The sequence below is a fragment of the Macadamia integrifolia genome, chromosome 4 (assembly GCF_013358625.1).
Source record: "Macadamia integrifolia cultivar HAES 741 chromosome 4, SCU_Mint_v3, whole genome shotgun sequence".
In the NCBI taxonomy this organism is placed as follows: Eukaryota; Viridiplantae; Streptophyta; class Magnoliopsida; order Proteales; family Proteaceae; genus Macadamia; species Macadamia integrifolia.
In genome coordinates, this window is record NC_056560.1 from 25876145 (window position 1) to 25899536 (window position 23392).

Here is a 23392-nt window from a genome sequence, read left to right on the forward strand (position 1 = left end):
TGCTACCCAACCTGAGATATACTTTGTTGGTGTCATAAGTTAGTGTACGGAATCACCTAAGAAGGTTCACAGGAGGCTCTCTGTCAGATTTTGAGGTACCTTATAGGTTTTCCAGGGAAGGAGTCGTATGTAGGCCAAATAATCATATTGTTCTGGTTGGATATTCTCATGCAGAATGGGCTGGTTTTGTAACTGATATGAGATTTACTTCAAGTTATTGTACCTTTATTGTTGGTAACTTTGTTACATGATAAAGAAAAAAAAAAACTATTGTGGCAAGATCCAATGTTGAGGATGAGTATAGAGCTATGGCTGATATCTCAGTTGAGTTACAGTTGAGTTAATCTGGTTGACATCTCTCATTCAGGAGCTTGGGTTTCCAGTTACTAAACCAATAAATATGTTTTGTGATAATCAAGTAGCCATCAACATTGCCAACAATCCTATATTTCATGAGCGGACCAAACACATTAAGGTGGATTTTCATTTTGTGAGTGATGCAATAATGAGGAAACTCATCTCTAGTCCATCTGTTTCTTCTAGTAACCAACCCACGATGATATGCTTACTAAGGCCCTGTTTTGTCCTGCCTTTCTTAAGGGCTCCTCTAAGCTAGGCATGGATGATGTAGAAGCTCCAGCTTGAGGATTGTCGACGTATCGGAGATACGCTAAAGATATGCACATAAATGGATAGGGAACATGGTTTTAAGTATCGGTACCTATCGTACCATATCGACTGATACATATCGGTATTGTTAGCCATCGGTACGATACATAACAATACGTTACATGGAACTTTTTGGATATCTTCTCATATCGGCATATCGGTACAATACCTATGATACATATGTTTGGTTTTGTTCTAAAATTCCAATGATGTATACAATACGGTACGCACCTTTTAAAAGGCTAAGGACCTTAAAAACAGATTATTTCCATCTCCTCTTTGAAACAAAACCTCTTTTCTCCATTTCTCATTCCCACTTGATTCAAGCCTTAGCTCCAACATTTGAAGGAAACAAGTGAACAATATTTGAAGCAAATCTCTAGGTGGATTTATACTTGCAAGTGGAGAAGGCCCTTGTTTTTTGAAGACAGTTCAAGTTAAATAGTAAGTTCTTACAAAACCATTCTTTTTTCAACTATAGGTTATATTTACCAATTTCTTTTACAAATCTACGGTCCCTCATTGTTAGGATCACAATTTGTGCATGATAACTACAAGAAAACACTAGATTTTGAAGGATTTACACACTTTTTCAAAAAAAAAAAAAAAGGGTTCAATTTTTTTTCAAATTTCTTAGATCTATTCATGATCAATGGTCCAAAATAGTTGGATTTTTTTATATGTTGTTCACAAATAAATAACCTACAAGTTTGAGAAAAAATTTTGGTTTTTCTCAAAAGTGTATGTTTTTAATCTGATATTAATTAAAAAAAAAAATTTTTTTGAAAATTTAATTCATTCAAGTTTTAAAAATAATGTTATAATTTACTAAATACATAATTCATGATTTAAAATGAAACCCACACTTTTACCCCAAAAAGTGAGGGTTTCAAATTTTTTTATTTCTTAAATCTACTCAAATTTATTGGACCACAATATGTCAGTTTTTTTTTATGTTAGTTAAAAACAATTAATCTACAACTTCTATAAAAAAATTTATTTTACTCAAATTTTTTTTTTAATTCCAAAAATTAAGAAAAATACTAAAATATATATTTTTTTTAGAAAATTCAGTTCATTTTTTTTTTTTAAATTATAATTTACTAAATCAATGACCATGATTTGAACTTAGATGCACACTTAAATGCATTTCATTTTAGTTTAAAAAAATGCTATTATTTATTAAAGCAATAAATATGCATATTAAGTTTCATTATGTATCTTTGTAGGAAGATGGTGCCTAAAGGACGAGCTAGGGATATTGGATGCGATTCAGCCGGGAAAGTAAAAAAGAAATAGGTTGTGGAAAAAATGCAACTACTATGATGCCATCCACCTATGAGGTGGAAATACCAGACATAAACAACATTTTGCAGGAGGGTTTTCTAATGTTGCCAGGTGTACAAAGTGCCCAGATGACATAAGCAAAGCAATGAAGCACTTAAGGGTAAGTAGAGATAAAGCGAAACAAGTTGTTGAAAATGAGGTAATGCAGGAGTAGATTGCAAGAAACTAACCCCCACAATTTATAAACCCCATCAGATGTATCCATAGGGTCGTCTTCTAGTACATCTTCTACCACTATGTTCTTGGCCTCCACAATTTCAATCTCAAGCTCCTTAGGATCTTCCTCTTGTCTGTTCACAATCATCACAGTTTTTGTAGTGTTAAGTCCCTCAGTCTCAACCTCACTGTCCATTGTGGCAACCTTGTTGCTTTCGAATTCTTCTACATGAGTCTCGTTGATGGGAACATCAATGACTAGCTCCTCCTTGACAATAGTAATTGCTGGAATTTCTTCAACACTAAACTCAACTTCTGACTCTGGTTCACTGGTTGGAGGTGTCCTCTCATGCTGCTCCTTTGCAATAGAGGCCAGTGATTCCTTCATGCTCTTGTTAATTGTGGGCGGCTTTTAGGGGGTAATTGGAGGTAACTCTGGTGGAAGGAAGGACATACTTCGTTCACGTTTAGATAGGTACATGCTTGCCAACTCATACTGCATCTCGTCCCAAGTTCTAGGCTCACACCCTTGAGCTTGAAGTTCCCTTTCACGGACTCTCCATTGTATTCAAACACGATCACTCATTTGGGAGCAAACGTATTGAAGCCGTTGCATCTTTGTCAAGTTGTAGTTGTCAAAGTACACATCTAATTCATACATCCATTCAAGGAATTCCCCACGAAAATAACGTGATTGAGCATTAGATGGAGCAACAGTAGCCTGAGTATTGGAGTGGGCAGCAGTAGACTAGACTCTCTCAGTTCTTCCAGTTGTTGGTCATAACCATCCAAGCTTGCAGTCAAGGCCTGGAGGGATTTCCACACATCTTCCAGAGTGATTTGTTTGGAGCTTTCTTCAACCATAGCTCTGATACCACTTAATGCAGTAGCAGATTGCAAGAAACTAACCCCCATAATTTATAAACCTCAAACAATACAAATAAGACCAGTAAATAAAGAAATACTACCATCAAATAAACCTCCCAAGGATACAATACCAATACAGGAGCAAATCTAGGCCAAAACCCAAACCGATAGGAGAGAGAAAGACCTGCTATAGAGCTGGAGAGAGAGAGAGAACTATAAGATTCTGCAGAATAGCAACTGGTAGTCTTGAATGGTTCTTCCAAGATGGATCAATTGATCTACTAATGATGTGGAACACATCCCCTAACAAGACCAAGCAGATCATACTTCAGATGGAGGAAATATTGGAGATCGATCGGACTTCAAAACTGGAATTCCTTTGCTGGTCGATTATGATTTAATAGGGCTTGACAGATCTGAAAACTCTCTTGGAAATATCACAACAATAATAATTAGGGACAGAAAATAAAATAGAAAAGAAGAATAGAACTGATGGTGGGTTGAGAAAGGTGAAAGAGAATAAAGGAATGGTATCTCACCCCTCAAGTTTTGGGTATCACACCCCTTAAAGGTTTAAGCATCTCACCTCTTAATAACAACTTTTAGCTAATGAGTAATCACTCAATACTTCATTCATTCAAATTTGCAATTATGTGTACATAAACTCCTCTATTTATAGATGGCAGAATAGCAATCACACTATAACTAGGAGCTAGTTCCAAATAGGACTAAACACTCTTGGTACAACTAGGACTTGAAATAGACTAAGACTATAACTCCAACATGGAGTAGGATTGACTAACTAATAGTCCATATAAGACTTTACAACTGATGGGCCCAATGGGCCTTTATTGAATTAAAACAACTTAAATAAAAGCACTTAATATATATCCCATTTTCTTACTTTCTACCCATATTTTAGGCCTATTAAAGTGGTTCATTACAAATACTGAGATCAAAGGTCCAACACACATACATAACCCAACCCAAGGCTTCTTTGTAATAAAATAAGCACATTAAGTGACTTATCTACATCATAAGGATAGATCGGTTGAGAATCTAAGGGATCATGAAGGATCCGATATGGAAACAAAGGATGAAGATCAACAGTTTGCATGAGCGATGCATATGTCAAGGGAGGAAGCAAAGAGAAAAAGAATGGACAACAAATTAGTTGAGATGAAGTCAATCTGTAAGAACAGCACGTGGTGGCCTGATGATTCATGAGCAAGGTGTTGGCTCCACAGGTCGTCTAAGTGTAGGTAAGGGTAAGGGCTTGGATCCAACATTTGACAGTGTGAAGGGTATGTTTGACAAATTTTCAAGAAGTGGTAAGGGCAAGGGGTAAAGGAGCCCAGATATTAGTGATTTGAGAAATGCAACATATAAAGAGCACGATGAAGGGCAACAAAGGATTAAAGAGAGTTTTCAACAAAGACATTGAGTAAAAAATTAAAGCAATCTCTAGATGGTTCCACAATTCTATGATTCCACCTCACAAAGCTAAAGATCCATACTTCAAGGCTATGGTTAAGGAGATTTAGACAAGTGGGAAAAATGTGAAGCCAGCCACCCCTCATGAAATTGTTGGGCCATACTGGATGAATATATTGAAGAGTTTAAATACAAGTGGCTTGAATATGGAGTGACCATCATGTGTGATGGGTGGAGTGGACCGACAAGGATGTCCATCATCAATTTCCTTGTATATTGTGATGGAAAAACAATCTTCTATAAGTCTTTCAACGCATCCTCAGATATCAAGGATGCAATGTATTTGTTCAGATTAATGGATAAAGTTGTGCAGGACATAGGGCCAGATAATGTTGTCCAGATTGTGACTGATAATGTCGCAAATTTCAAAAAAGTTGGTATCTTACTTATAGAGAAGTATCCCACCATATATTGGACACCTTGTGCAACCCATTGTATTGATTGGTGAAATGAACAAAGTGGTTTTTGATGCCAAGATGATCACCAACTTCATCTACAATCACAACTGGGTGTTGACATCGATGAGAAAGTACACGAAAGGTGATGCCTGCAATAACACAATTTGCAACAAATTATATTGCACTTAATAATCTAGAAAATCGAAATTGAGGGCTGGTTAAGTCATTCACCTCTATTGAGTGCTTCACTAGTAGATATGCAAGCACTGTAATTGAAAAAACTGTTCAAGACCTAATCACCTCAACAAAGTTTTTGGAAAGGATGTTCCGACTTAATAAGATTATGCTACCACTCTTTGTGATACTTAGAGTAGTTGACGAAGATAAAACACAAACTATGGAAAACATAGTGCATTGTATGAAAATTGTCAAGCAAAAGATACAAGATGAGAACCCAAAGTCATGCAAAACATCTTTGAAGATTATAAATCATCTATGGGAAAAAATGTTGGTTCAAGACCTTTATCGAGTAGGGAATTTCTCAATTAAATTTATAAGTGACTTTATTAGTAATTTAATATGCCCAGTTATTAACAATAAATAATACGTAACCATGTGCAGTCTATTATTTGAATCCAGACCTTCACTACACAAGAAATTTAAGGTTTATGAGTGATTTGATGTAATCTTTGAATGATGGTATGAACATACGATTTGTGAGGTGGAATCATAGAATGATGTAAGATTGCATCAAATCTTCTAGTGAAGATCATTTGAATGATGTTATAAACAATCATATGACATCATATCAATCCACTGAATGATGTCATATGATTGTTTATAAGGTTTGGGAGTGACTTGTTTATAACATCATTCAAAGATTGCATCAAATCACTCTTAAACCTTAAATTGCTTGTGTAGTGAAGATCCGGATTCAAATAATAGGTTGCACATAATTACATATTATTTATTGCTAATGACTGACTATATTAAATTACTAATAAAGTCACTTATAAATTTAGTTGAGAAATTACCTGCCCGATGAAGGTCTTGAACAAACATTTTTTCCCATCGGTGATTTATAATCTTAAAGAATGCTTTGCATGACTTTGGGCTCTCATACTTGAAATTGAAAAAAATGCATTATATTTCTCACAGTCTGTACTTTATCCCCATCAATTACTCTAAGTACCACAAAGAGTGATAGCATAATCTTAGTAAGTTGGGACACCCTTTCCCAAAACTTTATTGAGGTGATTAGGTCTTGAACAGTTTTTCCAATTTCAATGCTTACATATCTACTAGTGAACCATTAAGTAGAGGTGAATGACTTAACCAACCCTTCCTTCCGATTTTCAAGACTATAAAGTGTAATATAATTTGTTACAAATCGTATTGTTGCGGGCCTCACCAAGTCACCTTTCGTGTACTTTCTCATCAATACCAACATCCAGTTGTGATTATAGATGAAGTTGGTGATCATCTTGGCATTAGAAACCACTTTGTGCACTTTGTTCATTTCACCGATGTTTTTGAACATCAAATCAATACAATGGGCTGCATAAGGTGTCCAATATAGGGTGAGATACTTCACCATAAGTAAGACACCAGCCTTTTTGAAATTTGCGGCATTATCAGTCATAATTTGGACAACATTATCTGGCCCTATGTCATGCACAACTTCATTCATTAATCTAAACAAATACATTGCATCCTTGATATCTGAGGATGCATTGAAAGACTTATAGAAGATTGTTTTCCCATCACAATATACAAGAAAATTGATGATGGACATCGTCGTCAGTCCACTCCACCCATCACACATGATGGTCACTCCATATTCAGGCCACTTGTATTTAAACTCTTTCATATATTCATCCACTTCTTTCACAATAGCATTTAAGTATGTACCAACAATTTCATGAGGTGTGGGCAGCTTCACATTTTTTCCATATATCTGAATCTCCTTGACCATAGCCTTGAAGTATGGATTTTTCGCTTTTTGAGGTCGAATTATAGAATTGTGGAACCACCTAGAGATTGTTTTCCCAATTTCTTAACTCAATGTCTTTGGTTGAAAACTCTCTTCAACATGCTCTTTATATGGTGCATTTTCATATCCCTATTATTTAAGCTCCTTTTCCCCTTGCCCTTACCACTTCTTGAAAATTTGTCAAACATACCCTTCACAGTGCCAAATGTTGGATCCAAGCCCTTGCCCTTATCTACAATTGGATGACTTGCAAAGCCAACACCTCGCTCATGAATCATCGGGCCACCACATGATGGTCTTACAGATCGACTTCTGCACAACTGTTCTGTGGTCCATTCTTTTTCTCTTTGCTTCCTCCATTGACATATGCATCGCTAGTGCAAACTGTTGATCTTCATCCTCTGCCTCCATATCGGATCCTTCATAATCCTCATGATCCCTTAGATTCTCAACCAATCTATCCTCATCTTCAACAACTTGTTTCGCTTTATCTCTACTTCCCCTTAAGTGCTTCTTCATTGTTTTGCTTACTTCGTAAGGATTTGCGCACTTTGTACACTTGGCAACATTAGAAAACCCTCCTGCCAAATGTTGTTTATGTCTGGTATTTCCACCTCCTTGGTGGATGGTATCACAGTAGTTGCATTTTGTCCACAAAATATTTCCTTTTACTTTTAGGCTGAATCCCATCCAATATCCCTAGCCCGTCCTTTAGGCGCCATCTTCCTACAAAGAAACATGATGAAACTTAATATGCATATTTATTAATATAGTAAATAATAGCATTTTTTTTTACCTAAAATGAAATGCATTTAAAGAAAAAAAAATTGTATTTTTCCTAATTTAGAAAAAACTTGAAATACATATTGCATCTAAGTTCAAAAATGGTCATTGATTTAGTAAATTATAATTTTTTTAAACTAAAATGAACTGAATTTTCTAAAAAAAAAAGGTCTTTTTTTAGTATTTTTAATTAATTTTCAGAATTATAAAAAAAAATACAAACATTAAAGAAAAATATTTTTTTATAGAAGTTGTAGATTAATTGTTTTTAACTAACATGTAAAAAATTGACATATGTCCAAAAAATTTGAGTAGATCTAAGAAATAAAAAAATTGAATGAACCAAAATTTTTTTTTATTTTAAATTATTTTTGAAATAAAAAATACACCCTTTTGAGAAAAATCAAATTTTTTTCTCAAACTTGTAGATTACTTGTTTGTGAACAACATATAAAAAATCCAAACATTTTGGACCATTGATCATGAATAGATCTAAGAAATTTGAAAAAAAATTGAAACCCTTCAAAATCCAGGGTATTGATTCTAACAATGAGGGACCTTAGATTTGTTAAAGAAATTGGTAAATATAACCTATAGTTGAAAAAAGAATGGTTTTGTAAGAACTTACTATTTAACTTGAACCGTCTTCAAAAAACAAGGGCCTAACTATTTGCTTCAAATGTTGTTCACTTGTTCCTTCAAATGTTGGAGCTAAGGCTTAAATCAAGCAAGAAGAAGAATGAGAAATAAAGAAAAGAGGTTCTGTTTCAAGAAAGAGATGGAAAGAACCTGTTTTTAAGGCCCTTAGCCCTTTAAAAGGTGTATAGTACAGATACTACGATACGTCATTGGAATTTTAAAACAAAATCAAACATACGTATCGCATGTATTGTATGTATCGGATACGATACGATACTTACGATACGCCAATACGAGAAGATATCCAAAAAATTTCATGTAGTGTATCGGTATGTATCGTGCTGATGGCTAATGATACCGATACGTATCGGTCGATACAGTACGATATGTTAGGGATATGCTCACATTCCTATAGTTGCTTTTGATGATAACAAACATATGATGGTATTTCACAATTTGCCGTCAAGTATTTTTTTGTAGAGACTTCATATCAAAGACCGAATTTGATGAATGAAATGAAGAAATGAAGATTGAAGTCATCAAATGAAGAGTATCAACAAGTTGGCATCAATGCTTGAAGAAGATATCCAGTAGACCCATAAAAGCTCAAGACGTGATTGAAAACCAGTAGACCCATAAAAGCTCAAGACGTGATTGAAAAGTTGAAGACTTGAACAGTTGAAGATTAGAAGACTTGAAGACCTCTAGATTAGGTTGTAATTTACACACATTAACATGCACTACACTCAGAAGACCTCTAGATTAGGTTGTAATTTACACACATTAACATGCACTACACTCATGCATTTTAGAGTTAGAAAAGACATAAGAAACAACTTAAGGCATTGGACACTCTTTGTGTGACAACTGGGTAGTCAAAACACAAAAAAAAGACCAACCGGCAACTGTCGGATCGAAGCGGCAACTACCTCTTGGTCTCTGTGATCAGTTTTTTCATCAGAGAATCGTAACAGAGACCATCCGACAATTACCGGATGGAACCGGCAACTTCCGGATTTAACCACAAATTGAACCGGTTTGCCGGATCAATTCCGGATCAAATGGACCTCTTTATCTTAGCCCACAGAGGGCATCCGGCAACTACCGGATGGAAGCGGCAATTGCCGGTTCACCTCTAAACACCCCCAACGGCTATATAACGGCTATTTTTGTACAACTGGACTTGGAAGCAGCAATTGTCGGTTGAGAAAATTTCTATCCGTTAGAAATTATTCTCCTTCCAAATTGGGTGATTTTGTTACCCTAATTGAGCATAGTCTTTGCCTATATAAATACCCCACTAATGACTTTAATAATTAACAATGAAATGAGCATTAGCAATCATAATCAAAGTGTTATTCAGTGAGAAATGGTTTTTATAATATTGAGTTCATTTATTGAAGTCCAACACACTTTTCAAGAACTCAAGATTGTGGGGACGTCTCCATCATCATTCAACATCCAAAGGGAGATTACTAAAAGGTGCTATCTATTTTTATCATTTCATATTCATTGCACGCACCGCACGAGATAACTCGAAACTTTATTCTACTCTCTTTTACACTTGTCTAAACTGTACTTAGGCTAGTGTAGGATTCTCGTGTCCTAATAAGATTGTAAATGTGCTTCTCTACCTGTAAAAGGAGATTATAAAGGTGCTTCTCTATCTGTAAGGGAGATTGTAAAGGTGATTCTCTACCTGTAAAGGAGATTGTAAAGACGCCTCTCTACAGGTAAAGGAGATTGTGTAAAAGGTTTTCTTCCCTACCTACTGTACTAAAAGGGAGAACTAGTGGAATACCTTACAAAAGGATCTTGTAGGGAATAGACTAGACTCAGGTTGAGTCGAACCGCTATAAATCTTTGTGTAGTGTGATTGTGATATTTTATTCCACATTTCTTTTTACAATCACACTTGGGGAATTCAAAAAGATTTTAATTTCTACTAGTATAACCTATTCACCTCCCCTCTAGGTTATTTCACGATACGTACTGATACTTAAAACTATGGTTATGGCATCTGTTTGTTTTTCTCTTTTTTTATATATGTAATTGTTTATGGTCAGGTATATCTATGACAAGTCCTTTTATTAAGGGAAAATTACTTGAACACCCCCTTTACCATGACTTGACGGTGTTACCCTCCTATTAGTGGTTGTATGAAAAGACCATTTTACCCTCATGATTTATTCAACTAAAACTTGGTAAGTTAAAATGACCAACTTACCCTTTAAAGGTATTAACCTTAAAAAAACTGGACTGTTGGAGAAGAAGCTTGGCAGTGCTCCATATCCATCGTTGGCGAAGGTGAAATTAAAGAGTAAAGAAGGAGACTAAAATTTCCAGCAAGTAGAAGGAGTTTATCCGTTCCCAATCCAACGAAACAAATAGAGTGGATTTCATTCCATGCTAAACCCAGAAACAAAACACGAAGAACAAGAGAGTTAAGAGACCTTGGAAGCTCTGTTCTACAGCTGGACAACGTGATCCCTCAACTGGGCAGCTTCAAGTTCCTGTCTTTCAATGCCTGCAAGCTGCTTCTTGGTTAATAAATTCTCTTATTTTTCCATGAAATTTTTTGTTTTTCCGTTTCTTCTTCTTCTGGTAAGACTAACAGAGCAGGAACTGCAAATGGAGTAAGGTGGAGCTTCAGATTCGGCTCAAGTGAAAGTGAAAGGAAGAAAAACACCGAGGAGCGTATTGTGTCTGGATAATTTGGGTGATGGAGGAGATAGGGGTAGTCTGGATGCTGGACTCTAGAGTCAACATTGTTCATCATCCCAAAAGCTTTAATTTTTTTCTGAGGTCAGATTTATTGGGTAATTCAAAAAAGCAGATCGAAGATCAAAAGAGAAAGCATATATGTAAAGAGTCACAATAATTAGTCAAAATTCCATCTCTCACACCTCGTACTGCAACTACATACATGAAGCAGAGAATGCTCTGTTTACAAAAAGATAAAACTGAATCTGTAACAAGTATGAACATAGCCTCTGCCATGCCGATCTGAACCAGCCACTCAGCTGATCAGATCCCAATTCCTTGAATCCTAACAATGGATCCTCAAAAATATTAGTTTTCAAGAATAAAATTTTTTAATTTGATCAATCCAGTCAAAGTTTAAATAGTCCAAATCAGATTTCGTTCTTTTCAAATCAGAATCTGCTTGGGAAGTTGGCTTCCCTGCCATCAACTTTGCAAAACACAGTTGCTAATCCAAAGATGAATTCCTGCTAAAGAATGACGGATGAGAAAGGCTGAAATTGAACATTTCTTCTCCATTGGAAAAGAAAGAGAGAGGTTGCAGTTTAGGGTTTCGATTAGTGGTGAACGGCGGTAGTGTTTGAGGGTGGATGATCACAGGTTAGGTTTTCGGAGAAGACGTGGCTTCGTTCTTCACCGGTGGTAGATCACAATCGCAGGCTGGGGCTTTGTACTTCTTCAGCGTCTGCAAATCACCACAGAGGAGGGAGGTTTGCGGTGGGGAGATGTTCAGCGATGAAAGGGAATTCTTCCTTGTTTCAGTCAAAGGGAATAAGAGTCTATTCACACCCTTAAAGGGTAGTTTGGGCATTTAAGTTTTTCCAAACCCATGACGTCATCACTATACGGTGACTAACGGACAAGGGCTAGTTGTAAAAATCTTAAAATGCAAGGGTGGTTCAAGTAAAATTTTCAAACTTTTGGGGTGTCAAGCAATCGGGCCATAGCACACGGGGTATCCAAGTAATTTTCCCTTTTATTTATTATAAATGACTCTATAGCTCTCGGTTAGGTCATTCTATCTAACCGAGAGCCAGTTCCTTCTTATTGGCTCGATCACTCCCCTCTTCTTCTTCTTCTTTCTTTTCTATATCTTCTTCTCATCTCCTATTCTGCTTCAGTTGTTTATTTTTTTATTGCTACAAAAGTAAAAAAGTACATTGCACTTACTGGAGAACAAAGAAGCTGGTGTACGACAATCTGAGGACCTGCATAGTAAATCAATGCTAGTAATTGCTGAGCATGTAACACTGCTACTGTTTCCTCACTTCCAAGCACAGCCCTTGGAAGCTTTTCAACAAGCCTGTTGAAGTACATAACTCAAAAAGTCAACTCTCCTGTAAGGAAAATGTTCATGTTGAGCCCAATAATAAGTCAATTTCCAGATCTAGGAAATACCAACCTGCCAAACATTTCAGCAATCTCACTCTCCATAAGATCTTTTTCACCTGAAATGAATAAGAATTCAAGGAACTCCTGTGCAGCCATGGACACCTCCTCCGAATTATCACAAACCAGAACACATAAGCACTCCTACAAGAACAATAGACTGATAAGCTATAAACCATAAACCTACTGGCAGTAAAAAAGAATATTGTCCTCAAGATGCTAATAACACAAGATGACATATATCACTTAAATTTAATCAATAGTCCACATCAAATTAACAAGTTTAGACTAGTCCAACACCAAAATTTCAGATTCTAGCCCTACAACCCTGTCAAGCATGAGTAGAGATACAATCACTAGCACAAAAAGACAGATGAGAAAGAAATTTTTTTTAAAACCATTGAGAAATAACATGAGATGATGAACATATTCCAGGTTGCACAAAATTTTTTTAACCCCAATCAATATTTTTCTTTTCCAAACACCTCTCAGTCTTCATGCCAAAAAGCTTAAAGTTCCTTTCTTGCTTTCCCCATAGTTCTCAAGGTGACTAGGCGACCCAAGCCGTTGGCGGGGGGCTGGAAGCCTAGGCAACCCTAGAAGGTGAAAAGGGGCCTGGTTGACAACTATGCTTCCCTCTAACCCCCCCCCCCTTCTGCCAAAAGCTTATGCTTCAAATACCTAGCCAGCACAAGCTAATTCCAAAGAGAGCTGACAGTCACATTTAAGCTTTATGGTATTCCAAAACTTAATAAACAGCACAAGACAACATTACAGAGACTCAGAGGGCCATGACAGTTCATAGGACATGCAAAATCGGTTGGTTTCTGATGAAAGATTGGGACAGCTCAAAAACAATGTTGTCCTTTGATGCAGCTGCATCCCAGAGAGGAATTATTGGTCTCTCTTTTTTTTTTTTCTTTTGGTCATGGGCTGGAACATATAAGCAGAGCCTTTTCATCTGGTTAAATTCACCGAGTCCAAATAGGAACAGCTGAAAGAGTCTTACTAGCTTTACTTTTCACTTTCTTTTAGGTTTTTTTAAAGATCTATATGAGGAAAAAGTGAATTAAGTTTGATTTATCAAGTTGCTTAAATAAAACAGTTATTTAATTGATTTAGAATTCTTTCGAGTTAAATAAAAATTCGCTTCGGGTGGGGGCTAGTCAAACGGGATCTAAACAGATAATTTTCAAATGACTTATTATGGGGCAGAATTAATTATGGATTGATAGTTGAAAGTTTTCTTCACTTTCTATTTATTTACCTATTTACTTATTTAAATTTGTTTCCTGGCGGGGGAGGGGAATAAATAACAACATTCTATTGGAAAAGAATAAAGATGGTAAACAATAACAACAAAGGATCAACTCTCCATGTATCCAAACAAGTAATATGGGAAGAAAATTATTCAAAAAAACCCAACTACCACATGAGGTCTTACAACACCTTGCCTAGCTAGTATTGATTCCTTAGAGACCATTTTGTCTATCCTACAACTCTTTGAAGAACTTTTGGGCCTTTGCATCAACCCTAAAAAATATCTATCATTCATGGCTGGGGTCTTTCACCTTGAAAAAAGGGTGTACCCAATGCACAAGGCTCCCTATGTGAGGGTTTTTTTTTTTTGGTGGGGGGAGGGAGGTGTTGGTGTACGATGTCTTGTATTCCGTCACAGTTTAATCTAGTGAATACTGGTGCAGCGCCTCGACAGGCAGGACGGTGGTCCCGCTGTTTCAAAACTGCAAAACATAAGAGTAAAGGGGTGCTTGATTATGTACACAGTGATGTAGGAGGTCCTTCAACAACAAAATCTAAAGATGGGGTAGAATACTTCGTGACCTTTGTTAATGATTACTCAAGAAAAGTCAGGATCTACTTCATAAAGCATAAAAGTGAGGTGTTCACTAAATTTAAGGAACGCAAGACTAAGGTAGAAAGGAAGACAGGAAAGAAAATTAAGTACTTGAGAACAGATAATGGAGGGAAGTACACGTACAAGCCATTTCTAGAATTGTGTAAAGCTAAAGGGATTACACGTCACTTCACAGTTCCAAAGACACCACAGCAAAATGGTGTAGCTGAAAGGATGAATAGAACACTTCTAGAAAGAGCTCGGAGTATAAGGCTGAATGTAGGGTTGAACAAGAGATTTTGGGCATAAGCAGTGAATATGGCATGTTTCCTCATCAACAGGTCTCCATCAAAGGCGATTGATTGTAAAATTCCCGAAGAGGTATGGACAGGAAAACCAGTAAATTATTCCATTCTAAAAATATTTGGTTGTCCAACCTATGCCCATGAGAGTGAGCAACGTTCCAAGTTAGACTCAAAGTCTAAGCAGTGCATCTTTCTTGGTTTTAAGAAATGCGTAAAGGGATTCAAGTTGTGGGATCCAAATTCACAAAAAGTTGTGGTTAGCAAGGACGTTGTGTTTGATGAGTCTCATATGGTGAAATCAAAATGCAATTCACAAACAGTTGGTGAAAATAAAGAAGGTTCTACTATGCAGGTGGAGTTAGGTGAATCAGAAACAACAAGAGAAAATGAGTCATTCAGTGACTTACCAGGACAACAGGAAGCAATAGAAGTTTCCTATACTGTAGCAAAGGGTAAAGGGAAGCGTACTCACAAAGCACCTGTGAGATACACGTTTGAGGACATTGTTGCCTATACCCTCACTGTAGGTATAGGAGATCTATCTTTCAACCATGATGCATTAAGTGATGCGCAACATGATAAATTGATGGTAGCTATGATGGAGGAAATAGAGTCTCTGCAGAAAAACATGACTTGGGAGATTATGAAAAAACCCAAAGGAAGAAAAATCATTGGATGTAAATGGGTCTTTCGTAAGAAAGAGACAGCATCTGAGAAGGAGCGTGAAAGGTATAAGGCCAGACTTGTAGCCAAGGGCTATGCACGGAAGGAAGGGATAGAATACAATAAAATATTCTCTCCAGTGGTGAAACACACTTCAATCAGAGTACTACTTGCTTTGGTGGCCATGTATGATTTGGAGCTTGAACAGCTTGATGTGAAGAAATGCCATGGTGACTTGGAGGAACAGATTTACATGGAGCAGCCTGAAGGTTTCAAGGTGCAGGAAAAGGAAGATAATGTTTGTCTACTTAAGAGATCGTTTTATGGTCTTAAGCAATCTCCTAGACAGTGGTACAAGCGCTTTGATTCTCACATGATGAAGATTGGCAACACAAGAAGTGAGTATGATAGTTGTGTTTATTATAAAGTGTCAAGTGATAATTCCATTATTTTGTTGATGCTTTATGTTGATGATATGCTTATTGTTGCAAAGAACAAACATGACATAGTCTCTTTGAAGTCTTTGTTGAGTGCTGAATTTGAGATGAAGGATCTTGGTGCTGCTAAGAAGATCCTTGGCATGGAAATCCTTAGAGATAGAAATGCAGGTAAACTATGGGTAACTCAGAAGAGGTATGCTAAAAAGGTGCTAGAGCGTTTCAATATGGAAAAGGCTAATCTAGTTAGCACTCCGTTAGCTAGCCACTTCAAGTTATCTGAAAGAGAATGCCCTACAACACAGGAGGAGGTGGAGCAGATGTCTCAAGTCCCTTATGCCAGCGCAGTTGGGAGTCTCATGTATGCTATGTTTGTAGCAGGCCAGATTTGTCTCATGCAGTCAGTGTTGTTCGCAGATACATGAGTAATCCGGGGAATGAGCATTGGAATGCAATTAAGTGATCTTCAGATATTTGAGCAAAACAAAAGATATAGGTGTTATGTTCAGTGGCAAGGGAAGTTCCACAGAATTGGTGGGTCATCTTGATTCTGACTATGCTGGTGATTTAGACAAGAGGAGATCTACTACAGAGTATGTATTTACATTGGCTGGTGAACCTATATCATAGAGGGCGATGCTTCAGTCTACAGTTGCATCGTCCACTACAGAGGCAGAGTACATGGCGGCAGTTGAGGCTGCCAAGGAAGGAGTCTGGTTAGCTGGACTGGTTCGTGAGTTGGGGTTAGAGCAAGGAGGTACAGTGTTACATTGTGACAGTCAGAGTGCCATACATCTTACAAAGAATCAGGTGTTTCATGAAAGGACAGCATATTGATGTGAGATTTCACAAGATCAGGGAGCTCGTGTCAGAAGGCAGTATTCACTTGAGAAAAATTCATACAGATCTAAATCCCATAGATATGTTTACCAAGCCAGTTACTACAGAGAAGTTCGAGTCCTGTCTAGACTTGATTAATATTACTCACTGTTGAAGATGAGGGACACACCAAATAGGTGCGGGTTTGTACCTCTGATGAGGTGCAGAGATGAAGATGTCTACAGATTATCTTTATAGGAGGCTCGACAGAATTAAAGCCAAGGTGGAGATTGTTGGTATACGATGTCTTGTATTTCGTCACAGTTTAATCCAGGGAGTACTGGTGCAGTGCCTTAACAGGCAAGACGGTGGCATGGCGGTAATATATTTGTAGCGAGGGTTTCTTTCTTTATAATGCAAACAATACTGAGAGGTGTGAGGGACGAGCGTTGTAACCCTATTCTCCATTGATAGTGAAGCAAGATCTCATCTCACCGGGGACGTAGGCAATCTTTCCGAACCTCGTAAATCTATGTGCATTGCTTGTTCTTATTTTTCCATTATCTTCTGCATCGTTTTATGGTTGCGTTTCTACAGAAGGGAGGCAAGAACTACTCAGCCTTACCCTGAGAATGATTAGACTGGGTTCTCTATAAGTCATCTTCCAGTCAAGTCTTGGGTTCACCTCTGATTCCGGAAAGATTGTTTGCCCACCACGGCATTCCCACGTTAGATCTCATCCGGAAAAGCCTCCAGCTTTGGAAAGGCAAGTTGCTCTCCTTTACGGGCCATTTGGTTCTCATCAGACCTATTCTCTAGTCCTCTTACATCTATTAGTCTAGTATCTCTGGATTTCCCTAATTCATCATCAAAGTGTTGGAATCTCTTATGTTTCCCTTCCTCTGGAAAGGATTGATTCCTCTAGATTTTTTCACCCCATTAGCTGGGCTACTATTTGTCTTCCCAAGGATGAGGGAGGCCTTGGTTTGAGATGAATAAAAGAAGTCAACTTCGGTGGCTACATCAAGTAGATTTGGAAGGTTGTGACCAAGAAGAAGAGTATTTGGGTTGATTAGATCTACTCAGGTCTTCTCTGTACTGATTCTATTTAGACAGCTCTTGTATTGGCTTATGATTCTTGGGTTTGGGCTACCGTACTAGGGTCCATCTGCTCTCAAATTGATGATGGTGCCTACACCTCCCTTTAGCTTGATCATTGGCACCCGATCGGAGTTCTCATTCACTCAGTCAGTGCAAGATCTATTTATAGTTCAGATCTCTCCAAGCAGTCAACGGTCGTTGACATCCTCAATCTTGAAGTTCTCCCTCCCCACCCCAAGGCTGCTCCCCTATGCTTTCTATTGTGTGCCTTGCCTTTTAACGCTACAAGCCCCATTTTGTCTCGTCTACTATCCCTCCAGGCACTTTAAGTTCTAAGGTGGCTTGAGATTTCATACAGACTCAGGGCCAGGCCCCCATGTTCTTTGGTGCAAGCTTGTCTGGTTCAAATTCCATATCCCTCGGCAAAGCTTCACCATCTAAAGAGCTCTCTCCAACTGCCTTCCAATGCAGTCTATTCTCATCCATTGTTAGGTATCAGTTTGGCCCTTAAGTTGCCTCTGCTGGAACACTGTTGAAGATGTTGATTACCTCATTTTTGCTTGCCCCCTCTCCTCCATTTGGAAAGGGATGCTTGCAAAATGTTAGCCAAGGAGTTAGTAGTATTCTCCCCTTCCAAAGGGATTGGGTTTGAGAAGATATATTTTGCGGGTTCTTCCATTTGTGATGCTGTAGGAAAGCTTGCCTTCAGTGCCGCCATCAATCATATTTGGATGGACCGAAATCTCAAGAAATGGAGCTCCCACTCTTGGCCTCTTCATTAGAATTGGGACTCCATCTCCTTTGACATTAAAGCAAAACTTTCTATTGTTTCCGCTGCTTGTATTGATTCCCCAATGAACTCCTCGTTGTCTGCTGAGGCCTTCCTCCCTCCTTCTTCAGGCCCCCCCTCTCTTGAGGATTGGACTCTGTTTGTATTTTGTTTTCTTTCTTTTTCCCCCTTCTTACGGGTTATTGCATTCTTTTTCTCTTTGCTAATGAAGTTTTCATTCACAAACAGCCCCCCCCCCAAAAAAAAATGTGGGGCTGCACTGTAAGCATGGTTTGAGGAATTGGATCAGATTGGTCGGTATCGGCAGCTGATACCATACGGTGTATCAGTATGGACTAAGGGTAAAAAGTTAGTAAAAAAAAGTTTTTTAAATGGAAACAAGGGGTATTCCTATCCGATCTAGACCGATACAGGCCACTTTGGCGCACCCACATTGAAACTCCCCATTGTTTATTAGGAATTTTTCAACCTCGAATTGAGAAGGCAGAAGATGAATACAAAGAGCCCCCGATCACCCATTCAAGATGCCTTAGCTAGGATCAATAAAAGAGTTGAAACTGTTAATGAGAGGGGAAAAAAAAAAAGCTTGATGCGAGCTAAAAGATCCAGAGAACAGATCAAGAAAGCATGGCTTGGTAACTTTTCTCAGTACTTCAGCACAGTACATTGAAGATGTAATCAGCAACATAGATGATCATGCAAAAGAGAGCAAATACCGACAGCAATACCGAAAGGTGTAAAACAGCCTTTAAATGCCCCACGAAAAATGAGAGCATCAGTGAACTTCAGCAAATGAAGGACACAACCAGCATGAGAATCAGAAAACAATAGTATGTAAACCATCGAGAATTTTGTTTTCCTTCTTCTTCTTCATGTCTCTGATACCATGTAAAAAATATGAGCCTAACAAACCAGGAACTGTAGAGGAGAAGAAGAGTCGAGAACCAACGGGGAGCTGTGCTGACCACAATAGATTCAGCCAATAAACCTCTCATGGTTGTTCATCTTATTTACAATAATTTGTATAAGATACAATCACAATCAAAATACGAAACCTAGTCTACTTCGTCTAACCTACTGACAACTAACCCCTCCTAACAATAAAACATAAAGCATGATACAAAACCACAATAAGGACACTCCCCCTATCGTGGTACATATCTTAACAGATCTTAACTGGGGTGTCTTCCCATCAATGTTGCAAGCATTATGCAATCTCAATCTGGATCTCCCAATCTGAATCAAGAAAGTTAGATCAAAAGGGATCCAACATTGTAGTACAAACAATTAGCCAATCACTATCAATATCAATCTTTTGCACATTGAATAAAACAATCCAACTCGGGATAAATCAGTGTTCACCAAGACTGATCCCCAACCCTCATCCTTGGTTTTCATGCTAAAGGCAAAACCTTACGTCATCAATAACAAGTCTACGATTACTTGAATCTGAGTTTTAATGAAAAATTTATGTTCCGATCAAACTTATTTTACAATGCGTGAATGCTGTTAGAATAACCTAAATGAAAAATAATTTTATGGATATCAAATCAAAGATATTTTACCGCACTTTTGGTTTTTAGCAATTTTTTAAGATTTATGAAATTTTCAGAATTGAGAAAACCCACAGCGTTTGAAAATTGAAAATTGAAAATCGCTTGAACAACAGAAAATTCAGTTTTTTTTTTTTTTTTCTTTTTTTTTTTTTTTTTTTCTTGGATTTGGGGGGTTGAACTTTTTATCATTTTAGAATTTGATTTTAAACTGTTTTATTGGATTCAAATAGAGGATATTTTCTTATTTATGAATAATATCTTAAGTAAATGTTTATATAAAGGATATTTGACGTAAATAAGTGTTGTGCCTTGCAGTAGTGCGCCAATACAATAAGGTGAGAGTTGCCTAGACTCCAACTAGGCCGCCTCGACGTCTAGTCGTCACCTAGGCAACAACTTTACAATTATGGGCAAGACCTTAAGTATACATGGCATTCCTGATATAGATCCCCATCATGGTCTTCATTATTGCAGGAGAAAGAAGAAGACCAGCCAGCCTTGGGCTGATTCAAGCCTAGCTGGTCCCCTTCATTTTTTTGACCTATGCTGCTCACATCAGCAGCCCATCAACCAGCATAGGATACCCCCTTTGTTAGTGCATATTTGCTTCCAGTTTTGGACTCCTAGAAGCCCCTAACAACTGCCACCAAACCAGCCTGTTTACAGCTGTCCAAAACAAACTCCTTTTTGTGGCCTGCAATCTCCTGGTATAGGTGTAATTTTTTCTCTTTGTTTTGACTGGTCAAAGATCGTCCCTATCAGTTGATTTTATGTTTTCTAAAATTGCAGGTTAGAGATTAGTTGCTATTATGTGTTAGTTTCCTTTCTAGTTTAGTTTCTAATTTGGGAACCAGTTTCTAATTTGTAATTTTTAGCTCTCTATTTAAGAGAGGCTGCTGCAACAGTTTTGGACAATTGATTAATGAAGAATTTTGCAGCCTATGTTTGCTTCCATCTCCTGAGAAAGGATGAATAGACAGCTGAGATAGCTGCGGGTGGGATGCCCAGGCTGAGATAGCCATTATCCTACCCACACCTATCCTTCTTTCATCCTCCTCTTCTTTTCTTTTATTTTCTTCATTGATTGCTGCTGTGAGAGAGTGATTTGACAGTGTTTCAAGCTTACTTGAACACCCGAAGCATAGTAGAAGATCAGATTACAAACCAGCCACCAAGTTTCCAAAATCGATTCAAAGTTGTCAGGGTTTTGGAAGCAAATCGATAAGGCCCTTTTCTCCTTTTCTGTCCAGCAACTTCGGGCACTCTTTTAGGGGTTTGAAGACCACCCAAAGAAGGCCCTTTGATCAGAATTTCAGCCCCCAAGGGCCAGACATAAGGGAGCCGCAAGGTTTCTCCGTCTGGCCGAAACCCTGTTTCAGCTAGATTTGTTCCAGCTTGTTGCTGTAACTTGCTGCTCTGCTGAAGGACTTTAGTGGGTTATCCTACTCTATTTCTGGACCAATTTTCTCAGGTTTAAGTCCTCTAATTACCCTAATCTCTGAGTTCATATTTAGCCCTTATTCTGCAGAAATTTCAAGAGTTGTTTTTATCTCAATTCTGTAATCAGATATGGGTGTTTTGGTTGTTGAGTTGTTGATAATGGGGTTTGTCTACCTAGGGTGAACTAGCCTTATATTAATTCCTCAAAACCTCTCCTATGGTCATTTTAGGCATGCCCCTAGCTCTTTTAGCTCCTTCAATTGGAATCAGATCACTCCTCCTTACTGGGACGTCCACAAGCCTTTGTTGAACATAACCATACTACCTCAGATGACTTCCTCGAAGCTTGTCATTGATTACGTTCATTCCTTATTTGAACTTCCCAGTTTTACCACACATCCATCTCAACATTCTCATCTCTGTTACACATAGCTTCTCAATATGGCACTTCTTAACTGCGCAACATTCTTTCCCCACACAACATAGTCTGTCATACAACAGTCCTATAACACTTTCATTTAAGCTTTAAAGAATACGTCTGTCACACAGAACTCCGGTCGCACCTCTCCACTTCATCCATTCCACTTTCATTCTCTATGAAACATCCTCTATGTCACCTTCTCTATTTATAATTGGCCACGGATATCTAAAAAAATAACTTCGCAATATCTCTCTCCTCAAATTTCACCAAGTCATTATCCGTCATGGTGTGACTAAAATTATACATCATATACTCTGTCTTCATTCTACTAATCTTGAAGGCAAACACATAAATCAAATTGACAAATTAAGGACTAAAATAATCGATTAATCAGTTTCCAGCAGCCAAAACACAGAAAGTTGAAAAGAACTTAAGAAGTTGCAGCAAGGCCCCTATAGGATGAATAAGAAACTGAATTTGGAGCAACAATGAAACCAATAAATGAAATGTATATAGGTAAAATCATTTTATATGAGAAACCATTAAGACAACAGGACACAAGGACATCCCATTCGTACTGACCCAAAACTGGTGTCAGGGTTTTGTATCATGTCAATACATGTGACCTAAGGCAGTAATTCAACTACAAAACAATATGCTGAATCGTATCAAGAAGTTTTCCTCACTCACCATAAGCATCAATCTACTCTTCTTGAGTGAGTAACAGCATTTTGACAAGAGCCCTCGTATAGCATCTAGAAGGCCTTGCCGCACCTTTTTTGAAGGATGAACAACAAGCTGACAACAAACCAATTGCTTAGAACTTCAGTAGGGAACTAACAATAGCTTGACTGCAACATAAGCAAGAAGATTAAGGTAATGAATAACAACATCAAATAAAAACTAAGAATGTAAACAGAAGTAACATACATGGGGGAAAGTAGCACCCAACATTCTATCAACATGAGCAGAAGTTTCCTTGATCCAATCTTTTGTGCGACTCACATAAAATGATCCCAAAGCATTGGCTGTCTTGACATTGCTTTTCTCTTTCAAATCAACCAAGGGAGTCACAATATTGAATTCCTGGGCATTTGAATCTCCTCTCTCAGTCAGATCAAGAGTATTATTGGTAGGCAAATGACGAAGTGCCTCCAGAAATGATTGGGTAGACTTGTCTTTGTTTGGATTGGAGCCAGTAATATCAGTTGTGGACATATCAAGGCAACATACGTTTGCCTCATCTTCAAGAACTATCGAAAGGAATTCGGCTAAACCTCTAATAGCTTGATCAGTTGCTTCCACGCTCCCAGCAGCACCACTTACCATTGTCTTTGAAACGTGCAAAACTTTTGCAAATTTACTAACAACTCCAGGTAAGAAAAAGGCTAGTGCATCTGCAGTACCAACCTGCGAGAAGTCCAGAATGAAACATTATGATCTATAAAAAAAATTAAAATCCAGAAATGCAGACAAGGAGGATTGACCTCGACCAAATCAATGTGAT

At 37.8% G+C, this 23392-nt stretch overlaps 1 protein-coding gene across 1 annotated transcript in view; it reads right to left on the minus strand.

Moving 5' to 3' along the window:
• The window catches only part of LOC122077580, a 60938-nt gene that overhangs the window by 7269 nt on the left and 30277 nt on the right, over window positions 1–23392 (minus strand). The window contains exons 6-9 of the mRNA XM_042643552.1: window positions 22816–23295; window positions 22576–22683; window positions 12512–12642; window positions 12280–12412 (exon numbers count right to left, since the gene is read on the minus strand). Coding sequence (XP_042499486.1) covers window positions 12280–12412; window positions 12512–12642; window positions 22576–22683; window positions 22816–23295 — 852 coding nt within the window. The remainder of the gene's footprint in view (window positions 1–12279; window positions 12413–12511; window positions 12643–22575; window positions 22684–22815; window positions 23296–23392) is intronic.